The sequence below is a fragment of the Oncorhynchus mykiss genome, chromosome 4 (genome assembly GCF_013265735.2).
Source record: "Oncorhynchus mykiss isolate Arlee chromosome 4, USDA_OmykA_1.1, whole genome shotgun sequence".
Taxonomy (NCBI): domain Eukaryota; kingdom Metazoa; phylum Chordata; class Actinopteri; order Salmoniformes; family Salmonidae; genus Oncorhynchus; species Oncorhynchus mykiss.
Genome location: NC_048568.1, coordinates 37,916,750 through 37,941,238, shown reverse-complemented (window position 1 = coordinate 37,941,238; position 24,489 = coordinate 37,916,750). Strand labels below are relative to the sequence as shown.

Genomic DNA, 24,489 nt, shown 5'->3' with positions numbered 1-24,489 from the left:
ATGCAGAAGACACATTTCAGTTGAATGCATTCAGTTGTACAACTGACTAGGTATCCCCCTTTCTTTTCCCAAGTTATGATATACATTGCATTCAGAAAGTATTCAGACCCCTTGACGTTTTCCACATTTTGTTACATCACACCCTTATTCTAAAATGAATTAAATTGTTTCCCCCCCTCATCAATCTACACACGACACCCCATAATGACAAAGTAAAAACTGTTTTTTTGCACATTTATAAAACAAAAAACCCCGGAAATATCACATTTACATAAGTATCCAGACCCTTTACTCAGTACTTTATTGAAGCACCTTTGGCAGCGATTACAGCCTCAAGTCTTCTTCAGTATGACGCTACAAGCTTGACACATATGTATTTAAGGAGTTTCTCCCATTCTTCTCTGCAGATCCTCTCAAGCTCTGTCAGGTTGGATGGGGGGCATTGCTGCACAGCTATTCAGGTCTCTCCAGAGATGTTTGATTGGGTTCAAGTCCAGGCTCTGGCTGGACCACTCAGGGACATTCAGAGACTTGTCCCGAAGCCACTCCTGCGTTGTCTTGGCTGTGTGTTTAGGGTCGTTGTCCAGTTGGAAGGTGAACTTCCCTCCAGTCTGAGGTCCTGAGTGCTCTGGAGCAGGTTTTCATCAAGGATCTCTCTGTACTTTACTCTGTTCATCTTTGCATCGATCCTGACTAGTCTCCCAGTCCCTGACGCTGAAAAAACATCCCCACAGCATGATGCTGCCACCACCATGCTTCACCGTAAGGATGGTGCCAGGCTTCCTCCAGACGTGACGCTTGGCATTCAGGCCAAAGAGTTCAATCTTGGTTTCATCAGACCAGAGAATCTTGTTTCTCATGGTCTGAGAGTCTTTAGCGGGCTGTCATGCGGGCTGTCAGCTCCAAGCGGGCTGTCATGTGCCTTTTACTGAGGAGTGGCTTCAATCTGGCCACTCTACCATAAAGGCCTGATTGGTGTTGTCCTGGAAGTTTCTCCCATCTCCACAGACGAACTCTGGAGCTTGAGTGACCATTGGAGCTCGAGGGAGAGTCTTGATGGCTCCAAACTTCTTCCATTTAATAATGATGGAGGCAACTATGTTCTTGGGGACCTTCAATGGTGCAGAAATGATTGGTACCCTTTCCCAGATCTGTGCCTCAACACAATCCTGTCTCGTAGCTCTACTGACAATTCCTTCGACTTCACGGCTTGGTTTTTGCTCTGACATGCACGGTCAACTGTGGAACCTTATATAGACAGGTGTGTGCCTTTCCAAATTATGTCCAATCAATTGAATTTACCACAGGTGGACTCCAGTCAAGTTGTAGAAATGTGTCATGGATGAACAAAGGAAACAGGATTCACCTGAGCTCAATGTCCAGTCTCATAGCAAAGGGTCTGAATACAAAATAAAGTTATTTCTGTATTTTTTTTAAATACATTTGCAAACATTTATTAAAACAACTTTGTCATTATGGAGTATTGTGACGTCATTATGGGGTATTGTGATGTCATTATGGGGTATTGTGATGTCATTATGGGGTATTGTGATGTCATTATGGGGTATTGTGATGTCATTTTGGGGTGTGTAGATTCCTGAGGATCTTTTTTTTATTTAATCCATTTTAGAAAAAGGCTGTAACGGAACAAAATGTTGAAAATGTCAAGGGGTCTGAAAACTTTCAGAATGCACTGTACAGGTACTTCAAAATGTAGAGATTCTGATAGATTTCCTTAAGGGATTTCTTAAGCAAATATAAAAATCGCATTATCTGAAGATTCCTGAATTCATGATAAATATGATATAGTGTTTTTACCTACACTATACATTATCCCATGGCATTGGATTTGAACCAGTGAGCTGGATAATTTGCATTTCATTCTCTCTAATTGTATCCTAATGCTATTTGCTACAGGATGATCTAGTTTCATTTAACTTACGTAAACAGGTCCACGCTTGAGAATCCCAATAGCCCACCCTGGTATCCATTACATGGCAACGCCATAGGGAAGTGCATTTAAACTGAAGTCGTAGGCCATAGGTCTACTAAGATCAGGCTTTGTGATTAAATTCCCTCCGTATCATATAGAGTACAGTAAATCTCAACACAGGTTATATCGATGGTTTCACTCTGCAGCATGCAGCGATCGCCGGCAAATTAAACACATACAAGGGTGGGGACTGATCTGTAGATAGCCATGCAAACACACTGGCCATGTGAAACACAATGGCCTGTCATCATTTGTACTTTGTAATGTATTGCTTATAATACAGTAAATGTTTATTTTTCCCCTTTACTCTTTCCAATTCACCTTTACCATTATTATATTGACCTGTATTGTTGCATCGTTGGTATGTTAAATGTGTGTGACTGTCCTTGTCTATCAGTGTATCCGTGTTTTGTGTGACTGTCCTTGTCTATCAGTGTATCAGTGTTTAGTGTGACTGTCCTTGTCTATCAGTGTATCAGTGTTTTGTGTGACTGTCCTTGTCTATCAGTGTATCAGTGTTTTGTGTGACTGTCCTTGTCTATCAGTGTATCAGTGTTTTGTGCGACTGTCCTTGTCTATCAGTATATCAGTGTTTTGTGTGACTGTCCTTGTCTATCAGTGTATCAGTGTTTTGTGTGACTGTCCTTGTCTATTAGTGTATCAGTGTTTAGTGTGACTGTCCTTGTCTATGAGTGTATCAGTGTTTTGTGTGACTGTCCTTGTCTATCAGTGTATCAGTGTTTAGTGTGACTGTCCTTGTCTATCAGTGTATCAGTGTTTTGTGTGACTGTCCTTGTCTATTAGTGTATCAGTGTTTAGTGTGACTGTCCTTGTCTATCAATGTATCAGTGTTTTGTGTGACTGTCCTTGTCTATCAGTGTATCAGTGTTTAGTGTGACTGTCCTTGTCTATCAGTGTATCAGTGTTTAGTGTGACTGTCCTTGTCTATTAGTGTATCAGTGTTTAGTGTGACTGTCCTTGTCTATCAGTGTATCAGTGTTTTGTGTGACTGTCCTTGTCTATCAGTGTATCAGTGTTTAGTGTGACTGTCCTTGTCTATCATTGTATCAGTGTTTTGTTACTTTGTGGATCCCAGGATGAGTAGCTGATGCTTCTACGAAAGCTAATGGGGATCAAAAAGAAACAAATCAACAAGAATTGACATGAGAAAACAAGACCAACTTTATATTTGTTTAAATAGGAAGAAGTGTAGGTGGGGTCAGAAATGCTGAGTGGAGACAGAGACATCCACAACCACGTCACTATAGGCTGCCACTATAGAGCTCAGCGCTTGAAGAAGTCTACTGTCTCCCATTTACCCTACAGTCAGTCAGTCTGGGTGTGGTGTGCTGTGCTGTGGTCTGGGTGGATACCAGAGTATAACTCCAAAACGGAACTCTCAGGGCGTGGTCAGTCACAGTCTGATACCGTCGTGCTACTGCTGAGCCTGAGTGTCTTCAGTAAGGAGAGAAGAAGAAGCTGGATAGTTGGAGGGGGAAGAGGTCTGCTGCAGTCTAAGGCAGAAGCAGATTGTCTTTGGTGAACAGGGAAGGAGAGGCTGGATAGTTGGAGGAGAAGAGGTCTGCTGCAGTCTAAGGCAGAAGCAGATTGTCTTTGGTGAACAGGGAAGGAGAGGCTGGATAGTTGGAGGAGAAGAGGACCAGACCAAAAGATGACCTGCTTTTACTTATTATGTTTCTAGAGGATGTAAGATAACGACAGAAGACAGGGGGATCTGAACAGAAGACAGGGGGATCTGAACAGAAGAACTGAACAGAAGACAGAGGGATCTGAACAGAAGAACTGAACAGAAGACAGAGGGATCTGAACAGAAGAACTGAACAGAAGACAGAGGGATCTGAACAGAAGACAGGGGGATCTGAACAGAAGAACTGAACAGAAGACAGGGGGATCTGAACAGAAGAACTGAACAGAAGACAGAGGGATCTGAACAGAAGACAGAGGGATCTGAACAGAAGACCTGAACAGAAGACAGGGGGATCTGAACAGAAGACAGGGGGATCTGAACAGAAGAACTGAACAGAAGACAGAGGGATCTGAACAGAAGACAGGGGGATCTGAACAGAAGACAGGGGGATCTGAACAGAAGAACTGAACAGAAGACAGAGGGATCTGAACAGAAGAACTGAACAGAAGACAGAGGGATCTGAACAGAAGACAGAGGGATCTGAACAGAAGACCTGAACAGAAGACAGGGGGATCTGAACGGAAGACAGGGGGATCTGAACAGAAGACCTGAACAGAAGACAGGGGGATCTGAACAGAAGACAGAGGGATCTGAACAGAAGACAGAGGGATCTGAACAGAAGAGGGATCTGAACAGAAGACAGGGGGATCTGAACAGACGACAGGGGGATCTGAATAGAGAAGTAGAATATAAGACTGGTGAATAATAGAGCTCAACTCTTTTTGAAGCATTGCCTTTTTTTCCAGTACTTTTAGAATGTGTTGTAAAAAGTACTGGTAACAAACTCACTGCATGACTCACTGCTTGACGAAATGCTTTTTCTGGTTACTTTTTCCATGCGAATGTTTCTTCCCCACAAAATATTTTAGAGCTCTGGCATGTGGTATCCCCATTAAAACCCTTCAACGTTTGGAGGATCTATCAAAGATTATAAATACTCAAACTTCCATCAACTGTTACAGCGGCTACAAAAAGAGGTTTTAATTTGAGATGCCCTTTTCTTATTTGTCAAGTTATTGTCCTTTGGAGCAGAGGCAGGGTGTGTTTCTTCAGGTGTATAGATGTATTATTTCCCATCAACACTGAATGGCCATGTTGTTTTGGACTAACACAGCATTACCTGGATTGGAGACAAATGAAAGTACATGAAGGAAAAAAGTACATGAGGAACATGGACTCAGAAAAGGAAGATAATGCAAACAGCAACTGTCTTGTCCAACCAGAAGACATCATTTCAGAGTCTCATTTGGGTACATATGGTGAGTCAACAGACCAATCAGATGACTGCATTTCAGAAAGGCTGTTCCACTTACAAGGATATGGTGGGTCAACTGACCCTGTTGAACAGAGAGTGATGATAGACAAACATAGGAACAGTGTGTCATCAGAGGACTGCAGTATGGAGGAGCCTATAGACACACAGAATACCACAGACAGAGCCAATCAGGACATGACAACTGACTGTCCCAGCACAGACAAGTTGGAATCAACAGACCAGTATAGTCATTGTGTGTCAACAAATAACCGTCATCAAGATAGGGTCGCAAACAATCATGATAAAGACAAAGTCAAGGAGATGAAGCACACAGAGGCGTCGACAGACAACTACAACAGGCTGGCCTGGTTAACAGACAGTGAAACCAATCCAAGAGCCAGAAGTTATCAGGAAATATTTACATATGATAACCACAGCCAAGACTCACCTGCTGACAGCAAAGACTTACCTGCTGCTGATGTTGTAGACAGAGACCTTGCTAACCCCTCTGCAGTAATGGCTGGGGAACCTGCTACTAGTACACCACTACCTTCAAACACCAGAAAACTGGTGATAACCATGACCAGGACTGAGCCTATATCTGATGACCGGCAGCATACAGCCTCTGAAACTGAGAGCCTGTTAGAGGCTGGAGAGGCTGAAACCGAGAGACTGTTAGAAGCTGGAGAGGCTGAAACTGAGAGCCTATTACAGGCTGGGGAGACTGTTAATGCACTGGTTGAGGAACTTCCTCACGCATCTGCTCCTGTGTCTGAGATCACAGCCCATTCTACAGCCCAGTCCTCTCAGCCCTGTAGTACCCAGGATGGAGCCCCAACCCCAACACCAGCCAGTCCCCAGGATGGAGCCCCAACCACAGCACCAGCCAGTCCCCAGGATGGAGCCCCAACCCCAGCACCAGCCAGTCCCCAGGATGGAGCCCCAACCCCAGCACCAGCCAGTCCCCAGGATGGAGCCCCAACCCCAGCACCAGCCAGTCCCCAGGATGGAGCCCCAACCCCAGCACCAGCCAGACCCCAGGATGGAGTCCCAACCCCAGCACCAGCCAGTCCCCAGGATGGAGCCCCAACCCCAGCACCAGCCAGTCCCCAGGATGGAGCCCCAACCCCAGCACCAGCCAGTCCCCAGGATGGAGCCCCAACCCAAGCACCAGCCAGTCCCCAGGATGGAGCCCCAACCCCAGCACCAGCCAGTACCCAGGATGGAGCGCCAACTCCAGCACCAGCCAGTCCCCAGAATGGAGCCCCAACCCCAGCACCAGCCAGTACCCAGGATGGAGCCCCAACCCCAGCACCAGCCAGTACCCAGGATGGAGCCCCAACCCCAGCACCAGCCAGTACCCAGGAAGGAGCCCCAACCCCAGCACCAGCCAGTCCCCAGGATGGAGCCCCAACCCCAGCACCAGCCAGTACCCAGGATGGAGTTCCAAACCCAGCACCAGCCAGTCGCCAGGATGGAGTCCCAAACCCAGCACCAGCCAGTACCCAGGATGGAGCCCCAATCCCAGCACCAGCCAGTACCCAGGATGGAGTCCCAACCCCAGCACCAGCCAGTACCCAGGAAGGAGCCCCAACCCCAGCACCAGCCAGTCCCCAGGATGGAGCCCCAACCCCAGCACCAGCCAGTCCCCAGGATGGAGTCCCAACCCCAGCACCAGCCAGTCCCCAGGATGGAGCCCCAACCCCAGCACCAGCCAGTCCCCAGGATGGAGCCCCAACCCAAGCACCAGCCAGTCCCCAGGATGGATCCCCAACCCCAGCACCAGCCAGTACCCAGGATGGAGCGCCAACTCCAGCACCAGCCAGTCCCCAGGATGGAGCCCCAACCCCAGCACCAGCCAGTACCCAGGATGGAGCCCCAACCCCAGCACCAGCCAGTACCCAGGATGGAGCCCCAACCCCAGCACCAGCCAGTACCCAGGATGGAGCCCCAACCCCAGCACCAGCCAGTCGCCAGGATGGAGTCCCAAACCCAGCACCAGCCAGTCGCCAGGATGGAGTCCCAAACCCAGCACCAGCCAGTACCCAGGATGGAGCCCCAATCCCAGCACCAGCCAGTACCCAGGATGGAGTCCCAACCCCAGCACCAGCCAGTACCCAGGAAGGAGCCCCAACCCCAGCACCAGCCAGTCCCCAGGATGGAGCCCCAACCCCAGCACCAGCCAGTCCCCAGGATGGAGCCCCAACCCCAGCACCAGCCAGTCCCCATGATGGAGCCCCAACCCCAGCACCAGCCAGTACCCAGGATGGAGCCCCAACCCCAGCAGCAGCCAGTACCCAGGATGGAGCCCCAACCCCAGCACCAGCCAGTACCCAGGATGGAGCCCCAACCCCAGCAGCAGCCAGTACCCAGGATGGAGCCCCAACCCCAGCACCAGCCAGTCCCCAAGATGGTCTCCTTGCCTTAACCACAGGTCCAACCAGTGGCCCTCCCTCTGGCACTACCTCCACCAGAACCACCTTCTCCCCCGGTTCCCCAGTGGACAAGCCCCTCCAATTCCCTGCCTTGTTCAGTGGTCTGAGGATCCCAAAGAAAAGGGCGACAGGGCCGGATCAGGACATAGTGGGTAAGATCAAAACACCAGCCCCAGCAGGCCTGAGTGTGGACAAGCTTGTGAGGAGAAAGCTGAAGACAGTTCGCAAGAGGCAGGGGAGCTTCTTGGACCAGCTCTCCCAGTTCCTGAACCTGGAGAAGGATGTCAACAGTAAGACAGAGGAGTTTACAGGAGAGGACAGGAGGGAGATTACAGGAAAGGAGAGGAAGGAGTCTACAGGAGAGGACAGGAGGGTGGTTACAGGAAAGGAGAGGAAGGAGTCTACAGAAGAGGAGAGGAGGGAGTCTATAGGAGAGGAGAGGAAGGAGTCTACAGAAGAGGAGAGGAGGGAGTCTTCAGGAGAGGACAGGAGGGAGTCAGAGCCCTCAGACGAGACCAAAGGAGTCAGAGTTGAACCTGAGGATGGGATGGAGGAGAAGGAGAAGACAGAACAGGAAGAGGGAGGTAAACGGCAGAAAACAGGAGAGGAGAAAAAGACAGACCAGGACACAGAGAAAGAGAAGACTGAAGTTCTGTCTGTGATAGAGCCTCCGGAATCTTCAGAACCTTCACAGACTCTAGAACTCTCAGAACCTTTAGAACCTCAGAAGCCTCCTCCCACCAGTGCGGAGGTGGCGTTCGATGCCTTCAAGGCCTTCTTCATCCCCAGGCCCCTGAGGAGAGAGGGAGACAGGGGGGACCAGGAGGCAAAGAGGAAGGCCTGGATCTTTGAGAGAACCTCCAAGACTCCTGAAAATAAAAACCTCACTGACTCAAAAGTATGCATCTGTGTTTTGTTGTCTAGGTCTCTCTTTGTCTACACTCTATCATGTTTTGCTGTGTCTCACTTGTATCCAAAGAGACTTACTGCACAGTGCATACAAACACATACTGATTATATGAGTGAATACCATGCAGTCATTTCATTACTCAGTGACGTCTGTAGGAAGTGCTCTATACCTGATAAAGCATTACTTTGTAATATTTTTCATTACTTTGTAATATGTGCTGTTGCCGTTATCCCCCCCCCCCCCCCCCCCCCCAGTTGGAGACATCGATCTCAGGTGATGGAGAGGACCGGTCCACCCCAGGCCGTCTGCAGGCCATCTGGCCCCCGACTAAGGAGGAGAAGGTTGGACTGAAATACACAGAAGCAGGTAATCTACTAGAAAACACGGATTCACTATGGCTGGAACGCTACACTAGCTTGAGGTATGTGGATATGTGTGTGAGATACCTCTGATTACATATTATTATATATATTATCATGATGTCAAAGAGAGATTCTACTTCTATGTACAGATCTCAATATCACTAGGATTCAGCCCGTGGCCTTGACCTATGTGGCTCATACAGCCAGCCGGGCCAGCTTCTTGCTGTGACTAACTGTGGGTTACAGTATGTAGTAGACAGAACAGTGGATAGACAGAGAAATAGAGAGACAAAGAGAGAGAGAGAGAGAGAGAGAGAGAGAGGGGAGGGGGGAGAGCGAGAGAGAGAGACAGAGAGTCAATGTTTGCTCTGTGGTATCTCTGTGGTACATGTACAAAACCATGGTCTAATTGTAAGGTAAATACTCCACCCTGTCCCTGTGACTGTCCACAGCATCAGGCTGCTTGCTTCCTGGTCTCTAGATGAGTAATGTCACATGGGCAGTGTTTTGGGACAGGTCTGTGTGTACGGTGGTGACAGGAGCTATTCCATTAATTTCTTCAATTCTAATCCCTCAGAAAACACATCAGATGTGTGTGTGTGTGGATGTGTGTGTGTTCTTTGTCAGGGGCCTCTCCTTGTGCACACACTCCTAAAAACACACCTAAGCACCAGCTGTTTGTCCTACAAAGAAAACACCCATGCCAAGACTATCCAACAAACAGATACATCTATAAATGACTTAAGTGTGATTAAGAGAAAATGACCAGGAATGGTAACCATATGCGAAGTAGAACACAGTTCAGTTGTGATAGTTTTGTTCCTGTTTATGTTGATGAGTGGACTCTCTCTGTCCTCCAGAACACCAGGCAGCCCTCCTGCAGCTGAAGAGAGAATGCAACGAGGAGGTGAAGAAGATACAGGTCAGTAAAGCACTGTACTACACCAATTTAGCCACAGACCTGTAGGTCAGACTGTTCTTGTTGTAACACAACCCTAACCCTAACACAACCCTAACCATAACACAACCCGAACACAACCCTAACACAACCCTAACCCTAACACAACCCTAACACAACCCTAATCCTAACACAACCCTAACACAACCCTAACCAAATCAAATCAAATGTATTTATATAGCCCTTCGTACATCAGCTGATATCTCAAAGTGCTGTACAGAAACCCAGCCTAAAACCCCAAACAGCAAGCAATGCAGGTGTAGAAGCACTGGTTGAGATCACAGCCCATTCTACAACCCAAACACAACCCTAACACAACCCTAACCCAAACACAACCCTAACACAACCCTAACCCAAACACAACCCTAACCCAAACACAACCCTAACACAACCCTAACCCAAACACAACCCTAACCCAAACACAACCCTAACACAACCCTAACCCAAACACAACCCTAACCCAAACACAACCCTAACCCAAACACAACCCTAACCCAAACACAACACTAGCCCAAACACAACCCTAGCCCAAACACAACCCTAACACAACACTAACCCAAACACAACCCAAACACAACCCTAACCCAAACACAACCCTAACCCAAACACAACCCTAACACAACCCTAACCCTAACAGAACCCAAAGACAACCCTAACCCAAACACAACCCTAACACAACCCTAACCCTAACCCAAACACAACCCTAACACAACCCTAACCGTAACACAACCCTAACACAACCCTAACCCTAACACAACCCTAACCCCAAAACAACCCTAAAACAACCCTAACCCTAAAACAACCCTAAAACAACCCTAACCTTAACCTCCTATAAATATGAATGCAGGAGGACTATGGGAAGCAGCTGTGCCAGCTGAGAGGGGACAACGAAGAGTGTGTATCCCATCTGGAGGTCACCTTGGCCAGGCTCCAAAGTGACTTGGCCCTGGGTGCCCACCACCGCCGTGGAGACCTCCGAGACGTGGCCGTATCCACGGGAGATGACCTATCATCCCGGGCTTTCCGCACCGTGTGCATCCAGACGGACCCCATGACCTTCCCCCAACCCCCCCTCAACTTGCCTAAGAGACTGGACCTGGTTTCTATCAGTTTAAATCTGTCTGGACAGGCTACCTCTCCCTCTTCTTCCCCCGTTCATCTCCCTCCACCTCCTGCTCCTCCACTCCCACTATCCGAACCACCTGCACCTCATGAAGGCTTATTATCAGGCAACCTAGCCCCACCTCCCCCTCCTCTTCCTCCTCCTCCTCCTCCTCCTCCTCCTCTTCCTTTCCTTCCTGCTCTAACCCAGACCCAGGGACACGACGGGCCCCCTCCATCTCTTCCACCCCCTCCACCAGGGTCCGCCCCTCCACCTCCACCCCCTCCACCAGGCTGTGGCCCCCCACCACCTCCCCCTCCAGGGTGTCTGACCTTCAGTACCATGTTAGATAAACCCCCCAGGAAGCCGGCTGTGCAACCAGCCTGCCCCATGAAACCTCTCTACTGGACCAGGATACAGACACAGGACAACAAGTAGGTGTTACAACTAACATATTAAAAAAAATGTGTATCTGGTATAAACATCGTGGGTGGCTGTACACTAGACAATTTAGTGTGGTCTGTGAGACAGTTGCCAGTAACACATCAGGCATAGCTTTTTGTGGCGTCCATCTCTCTACTGTTGTACTGTAAACTGACACCTTGTGAACATATTTGTTCCCACTCACAGCTCTCCATCCAGCCAATATAGTCCACCACAGCCTGTGATGTTCTGTGTTCTGTTAACTGTTGCTCAACACCAACATCCTCTCTGGATGGTGTTTCATCCTGGTGGTGAGAAAGGAAGAGAGAAAATAGCACAACATTACACTCAAACCCCACTGTGTATGGAACTCATCTAGACCTATTTCTCTCTCTCAATTCAATTTCAATTCAATTCAATTCAATTGAATTTAAATGTAATTTAATTAATTTAAATTTCAATTTAATTCAATTCAAATTCAATTCAATTTAATTTAATTTAATTCAATTAATTTCAATTAAAGGCTTTATTGGCATGGGGAAACATGAAATAGATAATAAACAAAAGTGAAATAAACAACTTTTTTTTTTTACAGTAAACATTACACTCACAAAAGTTCCAAGAGAATAACGTGTCATAATATCTCAATATACGGTGTTGTAATGATGTGCAAATAGTTAAAGTACAAAAAGTAAAATAAATAAGCATAAATATGGGTTGTATTTACAATGGTGTTTGTTCTTCAAAGGTTGCCTTTTCCTGTGGCAACAGGTCACAAATCTTGCTGCTGTGATGGCACGGTGTGGTATTTCACCCAGTGGATTTTGGAGTTTATAAAAATCGGGTGTGTTTTCAAATTCTTTGTGGATTTGTGTAATGTGAGGGAAATATGTGTCTCTATGGTCATACATTTGGCAGGAGGATAGGAAGTGCAGCTCAGTTTCCACTCATTTTGTGGGCAGTGTGCACATAGCCTGTCTTCTCTTGAGAGCCAGGTCTGCCTACGACGGCCTTTCTCAGTAGCAAAGCTATGCTCACTAAGTCTGTACATAGTCAAAGATTTCCTTAATTTTGGATCAGTCACAGTGGTCAGGTATTCTGCCCCCGTGTACTCTCTGTTTAGGGACAAATAGCATTCTAGTTTTCTCGTTTTTTTGTAAAGTCTTTCCAATGTGTCAAGTAATTATCTTTTTGTTTTCTCATGATTTGGTTGGGTCTAATTGTGTTGCTGTCCTGGGGTTCTGTGGGGCCTGTTTGTGTTTGTGAAATGAGCCCCAGGACCAGTTTGCTTAGGGGACTCTTCTCCAGGTTCATCTCTCTATAGTTGATGGCTTTGTTATGGAAGGTTTGGGAATCACTTCCTTTTAGGTGGTTGTAGAATTTAATGTCTCTTTGCTGAATTTTGATAATTAGCGGGTATCGACCTAATTCTGCTCTGCATGCATTATTTGGTGTTATATGTTGTACACTCAGGATATTTTAGCAGAATTCTGCATGCAGAGTCTCAATTTGGTGTTTGTTCCATTTTGTGAATTCTTGGTTGGTGAGCGGACCCCAGACCTCACAACCATAAAGGGTAATGGGTTCTATGACTGATTCAAGTATTTTTTTGCCAGATCCTAACTGGAATGTCGAATTTTATGTTCCTTTTGATGGCATATAAGGCCCTTCTTGTCTTGTCTCTCAGATTGTTTACATCTTTGTAGAAGTTACCTGTGGTGCTGATGTTTAGGTCGAGGTATGTATAGTTTTTAGTGTGGCCTAGTGCAACAGTGACTGGATGAAATTTGTATTCGTGGTCCTGGGAACTGGACCTTTTTTGGAACACCATTAGATTTTGTCTTACTGAGATTTAATGTCAGGACTCAGGTCTGGCAGAATATGTGCAGAAGATCTAGGTGCTGATGTAGGCCCTTCTTGGTTGTGGACAGAAGCACCAGATCACCAAACAGTAGACATTTGACTTCGGATTCTAGTAGAGTGAGGCCGTGTGCTGCAGACTTTTCTAGTGCCTGTGCCAATTCGTTGATATACATGTTGAAGAGGGTGGGGCTTAAGCTGCATCCCTGTCTCACTCCACGGCCCTGTGGGAGAAATGTGTGTTTTTTGCTCATTTTAACCCCACTCTTGTTGTTTGTGTACATGGATTTTATAATGTTGTACGTTTTTCCCCCAACACCACTTTCCATAAATTTGTATAGCAGGCCCTCGTGCCAAATTGAGTCAAAAGCTTTTTTGAAATCAACAAAGCATGAGAAGACTTTGCCTTTGTTTTGGTTTGTTTTTGGTTTGTCAATTAGGGTGTGCAGGGTGAATACGTGGTCTGTCATACGGTAATTTGGTAAAAAGCCAATTTGACATTTGCTCAGTACTTTGTTTTCATGAGGAAATGTATGAGTCTGTTGTTAATGATAATGCAGAGGATTTTCCCAAGGTTGCTGTTATTTGGGTCAAATATGTCTCTACTTTTGTGGATTTGGGTGATCAGTTCTTGGTTCCAAATATTGGGGAATATGCCAGAGCTGAGGATGACGTAAAATAGTTTTATTATAGCCAATTGGAATTTGTGTTCTGTACATTTACTCATTTCATTTAGGATACCATCAACCCCATAGGCCTTTTTGGGTTGTAGGGTTTGTATTTTGTCCTGTAGTGCATTTAATGTTATTGGAGAATCCAGTGGGTTCTGGCAGTCTTTAATAGTTGATTCTAAAATCTGCATTTGATCATGTTTTTGCTGTTTGTACTTTGTGATAAAGCCAAAAAGATTGGAGAAGTGGTTTATCCATACATCTCCGTTTTGGATAGATAACTATTTGTGTTGTTGTTTGTTTAGAGTTTTCCAATTTTCCCATAAGAAAGACTAGACATTTACCACCTCACTACCACTATCAGATTAGAGCCATATGGGAGACTTGTCATCTACCACATCACTACCACTATCAGATTAGAGCCATAAGGGAGACTTGTCATCTACCACCCAACTACCACTATCAGATTAGAGCCATAAAGAAGACTTGGCATCTACTACCACTATCAGATTAGAGCCATAAAGGAGACTAGCCATTTACCACGTCACTACCACTATCAGATTAGAGCCATAAAGGACACTAGACATCTACCACGTCACTACCACTATCAGACTAGAGCCATAAAGGACACTAGACATCTACCACGTCACTACCACTATCAGATTAGAGCCATAAAGGACACTAGACATCTACCACGTCACTAACACTATCAGATTAGAACCATAGAGGAGACTACACATCTACTACTTCACTACCACTATCAGATTAGTGCCATAAAGGAGACTAGACATCTATCACTTCACTATCAGATTAAAGCCATAAAGGAGACTAGACATTTACCACGTCACTACCACTATCAGATTAGAGCCATAAATGAGACTAGGCATCTACCACGTCACTACCACTATCAGATTAGAGCCATAAAGGAGACTAGACATCTACCACCTCACTACCACTATCAGATTAGAGCCATTAAGGAGACTAGACATCTACCACGCCACTACCACTATCAGATTAGAGCCATAAAGGAGACTAGACATCTACCATCTCAATACCACTATCAGATTAGAGCCATAAAGAAGACTAGACATCTACCACTTCACTACCACTATCAGATTAGAGCCATAAAGGAGACTAGACATCTACCACCTCACTACCACTATCAGATTAGAGCCATAAAGGAGACTAGACATTTACCATCTCACTACCAATATCAGATTAGAGCCATAAAGGAGACTAGACATCTACCACGTCACTACCACTATCAGACTAGTGCCATAAAAGAGACTAGACATCTACCACTTCACTATCAGATTAGAGCCATAAAGGAGACTAGACATCTACCACTTCACTACCACTATCAGATTAGAGCCATAAAGAAGACTAGACATCTACCACTTCACTACCACTATCAGATTAGAGCCATAAAGGAGACTAGACATTTACCACGTCACTACCACTATCAGATTAGAGCCATAAAGGAGACTAGACATCTACCATCTCACTACCACTATCAGATTAGAGCCATAAAGGAGACTAGACATTTACCATCTCAATACCACTATCAGATTAGAGCCATAAAGGAGACTAGACATCTACCATCTCACTACCACTATCAGATTAGAGCCATAAAGGAGACTAGACATTTACCATCTCAATACCACTATCAGATTAGAGCCATAAAGGAGACTAGACATCTACCACGTCACTACCACTATCAGATTAGAGCCATAAAGGAGACTAGACATCTACCACGTCACTACCACTATCAGATTAGAGCCATAAAGGACACTAGACATCTACCACGTCACTACCACTATCAGATTAGAGCCATAAAGGACACTAGACATCTACCACGTCACTACCACTATCAGATTAGAACCATAGAGGAGACTACACATCTACTACTTCACTACCAATATCAGATTAGTGCCATAAAGGAGACTAGACATCTATCACTTCACTATCAGATTAAAGCCATAAAGGAGACTAGACATCTACCACGTCACTACCACTATCTGATTAGAGCCATAAAGGAGACCATCTATCACTTCACTATCAGATTAAAGCCATAAAGGAGACTAGACATTTACCATCTCACTACCACTATCAGATTAGAGCCATAAATGAGACTAGGCATCTACCACGTCACTACCACTATCAGATTAGAGCCATAAAGGAGACTAGACATCTACCACGCCACTACCACTATCAGATTAGAGCCATAAAGGAGACTAGACATCTACCATCTCAATACCACTATCAGATTAGAGCCATAAAGAAGACTAGACATCTACCACTTCACTACCACTATCAGATTAGAGCCATAAAGGAGACTAGACATCTACCACCTCACTACCACTATCAGATTAGAGCCATAAAGGAGACTAGACATATACCACTTCTCTACCACTATCAGAATAGAGCCATAAAGGAGACTAGACATCTACCACTTCTCTACCACTATCAGAATAGAGCCCTATAGGAGACTAGACATTATCACGTCACTACCACTATCAGATTAGAGCCATAAAGCAGACTAGACATCTACCACTTCACTATCAGATTAGAGCCCTAAAGGAGACTAGACACCTACCACGTCACTACCACTATCAGATTAGAGCCATAAAGGAGACTAGACATCTACCATCTCATAACCACTATCAGATTAGAGCCATAAAGGAGACTAGACACCTACCCTTGTCACTACCACTATCCGATTAGAGCCATAAAGGAGACTAGACATCTACCACTTCACTACCACTATCAGATTAGAGCCATAAAGAAGACTAGACATCTACCACTTCACTACCACTATCAGATTAGAGCCATAAAGGAGACGAGACATTTACCACGTCACTACCACTATCAGATTAGAGCCATAAAGCAGACTAGACATCTACCACTTCACTACCACTATCAGATTAGAGCCATAAAGGAGACTAGACATCTACCATCTCAATACCACTATCAGATTAGAGCCATAAAGGAGACTAGACATCTACCAACTCACTACCACTATAAGATTAGAGCCATAAAGGAGACTAGACATCTACCACGTCACTACCACTATCAGATTAGAGCCATAAAGGAGACTAGACATCTACCATCTTACTACCACTATCAGATTAGAGCCATAAAGGAGACTAGACATCTACCATCTCACTACCACTATCAGATTAGAGCCATAAAGGAGACTAGACATCTACCATCTTACTACCACTATCAGATTAGAGCCATAAAGGAGACTAGACATCTACCATCTCACTACCACTATCAGATTAGAGCCATAAAGGAGACTAGACATCTACCACGTCACTACCACTATCAGATTAGAGCCATAAAGGAGACTAGACATCTACCACGTCACTACCACTATCAGATTAGAGCCATAAAGGAGACTAGACATCTACCACTTCACTACCACTATCAGATTAGAGCCATAAAGGAGACTAGACATCTACCACTTCACTACCACTATCAGATTAGAGCCATAAAGAAGACTAGACATCTACCACGTCACTACCACTATCAGATTAGAGCCATAAAGGAGACTAGACATCTACCACGTCACTACCACTATCAGATTAGAGCCATAAAGGAGACTAGACATCTACCACGTCACTACCACTATCAGATTAGAGCCATAAAGGAGACTAGACATCTACCACGTCACTACCACTATCATATTAGAGCCATAAAGGAGACTAGACATCTACCACGTCACTACCACTATCAGATTAGAGCCATAAAGGAGACTAGACATCTACCACGTCACTACCACTATCAGATTAGAGCCATAAAGGAGACTAAACATCTACCACGTCACTACCACTATCAGATTAGAGCCATAAAGGAGACTAGACATCTACCATCTCACTACCACTATCAGATTAGAGCCATAAAGGAGACTAGACATTTACCATCTCAATACCACTATCAGATTAGAGCCATAAAGGAGACTAGACATCTACCACGTCACTACCACTATCAGATTAGAGCCATAAAGGAGACTAGACATCTACCACGTCACTACCACTATCAGATTAGAGCCATAAAGGAGACTAGACATCTACCACGTCACTACCACTATCAGATTAGAGTCATAAAGGAGACTAGACATCTACCACGTCACTACCACTATCAGATTAGAGCCATAAAGGAGACTAGACATCTACCACGTCACTACCACTATCAGATTAGAGCCATAAAGGAGACTAGACATCTACCACGTCACTACCACTATCAGATTAGAGCCATAAAGGAGACTAGACATCTGTTTGTTAGAAGTTTGTTAGAAGTTTTTTCTTGGTAGTCCTTGGTAGTAATAGTCAATTCAGGTAATTTTGTCCAAATTCAAGGTTTTAGGTTTGGAATTTTGATTTGGATTGAAGTTATCCTGTAAATTCAAGTTGATCTACATTTATCCAACTTTAATCTTTTTGCAGAATAACTCAGGAGCCCATGAACTCACTACCTCTCTCTCTCTTTCATTTATCCCCCTCTTTCTTTCTCTGTCTCTGTCTCTGTCTCTGTCTCTGTCTCTGTCTCTGTCTCTGTCTCTGTCTCTGTCTCTGTCTCTGTCTCTGTCTCTCTCTCTCTCTCTCTCTCTCTCTCTCTCTCTCTCTCTCTCTCTCTCTCTCTCTCTCTCTCTCTCTCTCTCTCTCTCTCTCTCTCTCTCTCTCTCTCTCTCTCTCTCTCTCTCTCTCTCTCTCTCTCTCTCTCTCTCTCACTAACTCTCTTTCTCTCTCTCTCTCTCTTTCTCTCTCTCACTAACTCTCTTTCTTTCTCTCGCTCTCTCTCTCTTCCCCCCACCTTCTCCTTTCCCAGTAAAAACACACTGTGGAACTCTCTTGAGGAACCAGACATCATCAACACCACAGAGTTTGAAGACCTGTTCTCCAAGACCACCGTACAGACCAAGAGAAAACCTCTGGCAGAGGCCTATGAGAAGAAATCCAAGGCCAAGAAGGTACAGTAGTCTGTATGTAGCTCAATACAAGGTAGCAATGTGTCTATTGTCCACCAGAGGACACTGGTATCTGAGGATTAAACATACCAGCCTGGCACTTTCATTACATCTATCTGTAACTATAGTTTTTCTCAAAATATTCAGCATTTTTGTATTGCTAGAGACCAAGAGTGTCTGCATTTGCTCTTGGAATGGCCAAGATGAAGTCTCCATGGTCATCTTTCTATAGTCAGCCAAGATGAAGTCCCCATGGTCATCTTTCTATAGTCAGCCAAGATGAAGTCCCCATGGTCATCTTCCTATAGTCAGCCAAGATGAAGTCCCCATGGTCATCTTTCTATAGTCAGCCAAGATGAAGTCCCCATGGTCGTTTTTCAGTAGTCAGCCAAGATGAAGTCCCCATGGTCGTTTTCCAGTAGTCAGCCAAGATGAAGTCCCCATGGTCGTTTTTCTATAGTCAGCCAAGATGAAGTCCCCATGGTCATCTTTCTATAGTTAGCCAAGATGAAGTCCCCATGGTCATTTTTCAGTAGTCAGCCAAGATGAAGTCCCTGTGGTCATTTTTCAGTAGTCAGCCAAGATGAAGTCCCCATGGTCGTTTTTCAGTAGTCAGCCAAGATGAAGTCCCCGTGGTCGTTTTTCAGTAGTCAGCCAAGATGAAGTCCCCATGGTCGTTTTTCAGTAGTCAGCCAAGATTAAGTTCCCATGGTCGTTTTTCAGTAGTCAGCCAAGACACATGGAAAAGTCTTCCAGCTACAGCTCTGGCTATGAATTATGCACGGTTTCCACTTTAATAGGTACTGAACACCATGTTGTGACCTTCAATGTACTTTTATACCTCTTTGGACTGTGATGATATTCTCCATCTGAGAGAAAAGGAGAGAGAGGGGGGGTGAGAGAGAGGAGGGAGAGAGAGGAGGGAGAGAGAGAGGGTGAGGGTGAGAGGGTGAGAGAGAGGGTGAGAGAGAGAGGGTGAGAGGGAGAGAGAGGGGGAGAGAGAGGGGGAGAGAGGGGGAGAGAGAGAGGAGGGAGAAAGAGAGAAAGAGAGAGAGAGAGAGAGAGAGAGAGAGAGAGAGAGAGAAAGAGAGAAAGAGAGAGAGGGGGGGAGAAAGAAATAGAGAGGGGGGAGAGAGAGAGAGAGAAAGGGAGGGAGTGCGAGATGGGTTAAAAACACCAAATTGAGACTCTCATTGCAGAATTCTGCAAAAATATCCTGAGCTGCACTTCCTATCCTCCTGCCAAATGTATGACCATATTAGAGACACATATTTACCTCAGATTACACAGACCCACAAAGAATTTTGATAAACTCCCAAATCTACTGGGTGAAATACCACAGTGTGCCATCACAGCAGCAAGATGAGTGACCTGTTGCCACAAGAAAAGTTCAACCAGTGAAGAACAAACACCATTGTAAATGAAACCAATATTTATGTTTATTTATTTTCCCTTTTGTACTTTAACTATTTGCACATCAGTTCAACTCTGTATATAGACATAATATGACATTTTAATGTCTTTATTCTATTGGAACTTCTGTAAGTGTAATGTTTACTGTTACATTTTTATTGTTTATTTGACATTTGTTTATTATCTACCTCACTTGCTTTGGCAATGTTAACATATGTTTCCCATGCCTTTTGAATTGAATTGAGCGAGAGGGGGGAGAAGAGAGAGTCAGAGAGGGGGAGGGGGGAAGAGAGAAAGACAGAGACGGGGAGATAGAAGAGAGAGGGGGGAAGGAGGGGAGAGAAGAGAGAGAGAGAGAAAGACAGAAAAGGTAGAGGGGGAGAGAGAGGTGAAGGGGGAGAGAATAGAGAGAGAAAGAGAGAGAGAGAGCGGCTCTGCCCTCCATTAATGACCCTCTATTAGTTTCCATTAGTCCAGCTCCCTTCCTCTTGCCTCATCTGATGACGCCACGCTCCACTGTTGTCATGGTCACTGTGTTGTCCTCCTCTCCCTGGTCAGATCATTAAGCTGCTAGAATGGAAGACTAATATCTGACCCAGTGTCAGTGGTTAGAGGCAACTTCTACTCACACAGTTTTCTCTCCTCCTGCAGATCATGAAGCTGCTGGATGGGAAGCGTTCCCAGGCCGTAGGGATACTCATCTCTAGTCTGCACCTGGCGATGAAGGACATACAGGAAGGTGAGTGATACATAGCATTGGTTTTCAAACATCTCCTCTGGGATTATTAGGTGAATCAGATTAGGTGAACCTTGACTAGTTGAATCGGGAGAGCTAATTCAGGGCTGCAACAAAATCGTGAAACGCCTGGTATCCCCGAGATGAGGTTTGAAAACCACTGGTATATACTGTACATCTAACATCGTCTCTGAGAAGAAGGGTGTATATATAATCTCTATTTAAATGTAATCTTGACATTCAACAGAGGCTTTTATCCAAAGTTATTACATAAATAGTAGATAAATGCCTACAGTGGGGCAAAAAAAGTATTTAGTCAGCCACCAATTGTGCAAGTTCTCCCACTTAAAAAGATGAGAGAGGCCTGTAATTTTCATCATAGGTACACTTCAACTGTGACAGACAAAATCACATTTTAGGATTTTTAATGAATTTACCAGAACACACAACTTTAATCTAAGATAGTCTGGCACGATTTACAGTTTACACATACGTTATAGTCAATATTTGTGGCCCACGTAGGACTCAAACCCACAACTCGAGCAACACCCACTGGGCACACCACATAAATTCAACGTGGATAATTGGGTAATATTTGGTTGAGATCAATGCAATTACGTCCCATATTCATCCATTGAAAAAGACCACCAGAATTAAGTTGAATTTCCAATGCGTTATCACTATGCTTTCAACCACAACGAAATTCCAACGGAAAAATTTGTTTGGGTTTAGTTGTCACCCAAAATGTTGATCACTTTCAAACGTTTTAAAGTACAGCAAAGTTTAAATTGGAATTAAATCTCATATTTTGTTTATTTATACAACAGTGCACCCCTTTCCTGCAGTAAAATGATCAGATCGCCCTCTAGTGGCCTCATTGGTGGAATGTTATTCATATTTTTCAGAATTTCCCGAATTCATAAACATTCTAAAATATAAAATACATTCATCCCGTGTTTCTATAGCAAACGGTTTTGTTTCATTTCAGTCTTCTGTGAAGTATATAAAGTGTAATATTGGGATGCAAACTAAAAATGTAATACTTTTCAACTCTACGTCTGACATGGTACAGGTGTGTTCTTTATGTCAGACCATAACCATGTGTGTGAGGTGTAAACTAGATGTGTTGAAGACTACCAAGAAACACTCTGTGTAACCCTGATTTAGCCCACTGCAGTAAAAAGTGAATTAATATCGCTGTGCGTCATCTAATAGCAGAACCAAATGACCTGGATTACAGTTTAGATTACATTAAAAGTACATAAGGATAACTTTATAGTTACAGTAACCTCTAAACGTGGCCATGGATGTGTTACTCATTTTAGGGTTGAATGTTACATTAGATGTAAGATGGCCTTAACTTTAGGCTATTTACTGTATAACAAAAGTAATATTTAATTGTGTTTGGTTGACAACGCAACTCAATATCAACATTTAAAGTAGATGTATCTACTGCTTGGATTGTTCCATCTGAGCCACTGACTTAATCCCATTCTTTAACTTTAATCCAGCATGTCATTTTTAAACTGTCGAGAAGTTCACAGGCTTATTTATTGTATTTCAAAAGTGATGTTGAATTGTGTTTGGTTGTTACGGCAACCATATGTCAACATTTGAAGGAGATGTATCTCTTTAGATCGTTCCAATGGTGCCACTGATTTAGACTGGCAAACTTTAAATGCACTTTAAATAAACTTCGATGTGATTTAGTCCTTTTCTTTAACATAGATTTTTGGTTGAGATGGAGACGTGGATCCAACATATTAATTATTAATTTGTTGACAAACTGGAATTAAAACCAGACTAAGTCAGTGGAACAGTTGGAACTATCCAAGCAGAAGATACATCTCCTTCAAATGTTGATATTTGGTTGTGTTGACAACCAAACACAATTCAAAATCACTAAATATTATTACCTTTGAAATCAACCAGAGCTTGAAATCCTAGGCCTATTGTATTGTCTATTTTTAATGGAATTCTGGGTAAATTTGAAACAATAACTGTTGTTGACTTTGCAAATGCTCTATAGGCCTATATTCATGATAAATGAGTGATACGTTTAGGTTCACATTTCATTTGCACTGTTATACCTTCCCTTTTGGAAAGACTTTGATAGCAACAGTAAATCTATTTCGTTTTTAAGTGGAAATCTCTCAACATTCGTTCTCACAATAGCACCCTGGTAATGGTCATAGCAAACAGGGCTGATCTGGATTAAAACCCCTGATAGGAGAACAAAGGATAGTTAGCTGTAGATTGATCAATTCTCCAGTAGGAGGTGCTGGCCACACACATGTATTTTTTCCGATAGTGGATATAACGTTGAAGATCTGACAATATTTTAAAGGTACAAATTCAACATGTTTTATACAAGGTTTGTCTATTTTTAAAATTTGGTTACCGTGGTGACATAATTCGTGTGCTTGAAATTTTCACCTCAAAACAACATTTTACCTCGATTACTTTTTTCAAATCCAATTTATTTTCCACGTAGCTTCCACGTCACAATGCGTTGACAAATTACATTGAAACAACTTTGATTTAACCAGTTTGTGCCCAGTGAGGAGGCAGGTAGCCTGGCGGGCAGGAGCGTTGGGCCAGTAACCAAAAGGTTACTAGATCGAATCCCCAAGCTGACAAGGTAAAAATCTGTCTTTCTGCCTATGAACAAAGCAGTTAACCCGCTGTTCCCTGGGCTTCTGATTCCGAGGGGTTGAGTTACATGCGGAGGACACATTTCCTTTGAAGGCGTTCAGTTGTACAACTGACTAGGTATCCCCCTTTACATGTGGGTAATCTATGCATGGTTACGCTCCAACCAAGTGAGTCATCTGAACCACAACTAAACATCTGACTCTTGGCCCCTCTACCCTGTATTTTACTTCAGACAGACAGACAGACAGACAGACAGACAGGGGCTAATTCCAACCATCACCATTCAACTGTACTGTAATACTGTCATGTCTTAATATAGTCAGACTTAGTGGAACATCAGGATTTACTGTCATGTCTTATGTAGTCAGACTGGATGGAACATCAGGATTTACTGTCATGTCTTATATAGTCAGACTCAGTGGAACATCAGGAGTTACTGTCATGTCTTATATAGTCAGACTGGGTGGAACATCAGGACTTAATGAATGAACAAGATATATGATCAGTATTAGACAAACATCCCACAATTACAGTCTGAGGCTGAGTTCCAAATTGCACCCTATTCCCTATATAGTGCACTTATTTTAACCAGAGCCCCTAGAACCCAAGGGGTTTGATCAAATATAGTGCACTATATAGAGCATAGGGGGCCAGTTGGGACATAAAATGGGAACTCTCAGTCTATCTGTGAAATACAGTACTGTAAAGAGGAAGGAATCTACACTGTGGGTGTCTTTGGTTTCTGTGGCAGGGAGCAGTTTGTTTCCCATCACTGGAGATTTTTTGGCTGTGTGTGTGTGTGTGTATGTGTGTGATAACAGGGTAGTTACAGGGAACAAAACAAGGAACAAAACAGGGACCAGAACAGGGGAAAACAGGGACCAGAACAGGGGACAGAACAGGGGAAAACAGGGACCAGAACAGGGGACAGAACAGGGGACAGCAGGGACCAGAACAGGGAACAGAACAGGGACCAGAACAGGGGACAACAGGGGACAGCAGGGATCAGAACAGGGAACAGAACAGGGAACAACAGGGA

General features: G+C 44.3%; 1 protein-coding gene across 2 annotated transcripts in view; it reads left to right on the top strand.

The window, feature by feature from the left end:
• The first annotated feature begins 3,343 nt into the window (after nt 1-3,343).
• LOC110521099 (formin-like protein 20) overlaps nt 3,344-24,489 on the top strand; it is a 37,756-nt gene continuing 16,610 nt past the window's right edge. For both annotated transcript variants that reach the window (XM_036976222.1, XM_036976223.1), the window contains exons 1-6: nt 3,344-8,289; nt 8,556-8,667; nt 9,524-9,585; nt 10,469-11,157; nt 18,508-18,649; nt 20,711-20,798. In XM_036976222.1, the coding sequence (XP_036832117.1) occupies nt 4,837-8,289; nt 8,556-8,667; nt 9,524-9,585; nt 10,469-11,157; nt 18,508-18,649; nt 20,711-20,798 (4,546 nt within the window). In that variant the 5' untranslated portion in view covers nt 3,344-4,836. The remainder of the gene's footprint in view (nt 8,290-8,555; nt 8,668-9,523; nt 9,586-10,468; nt 11,158-18,507; nt 18,650-20,710; nt 20,799-24,489) is intronic.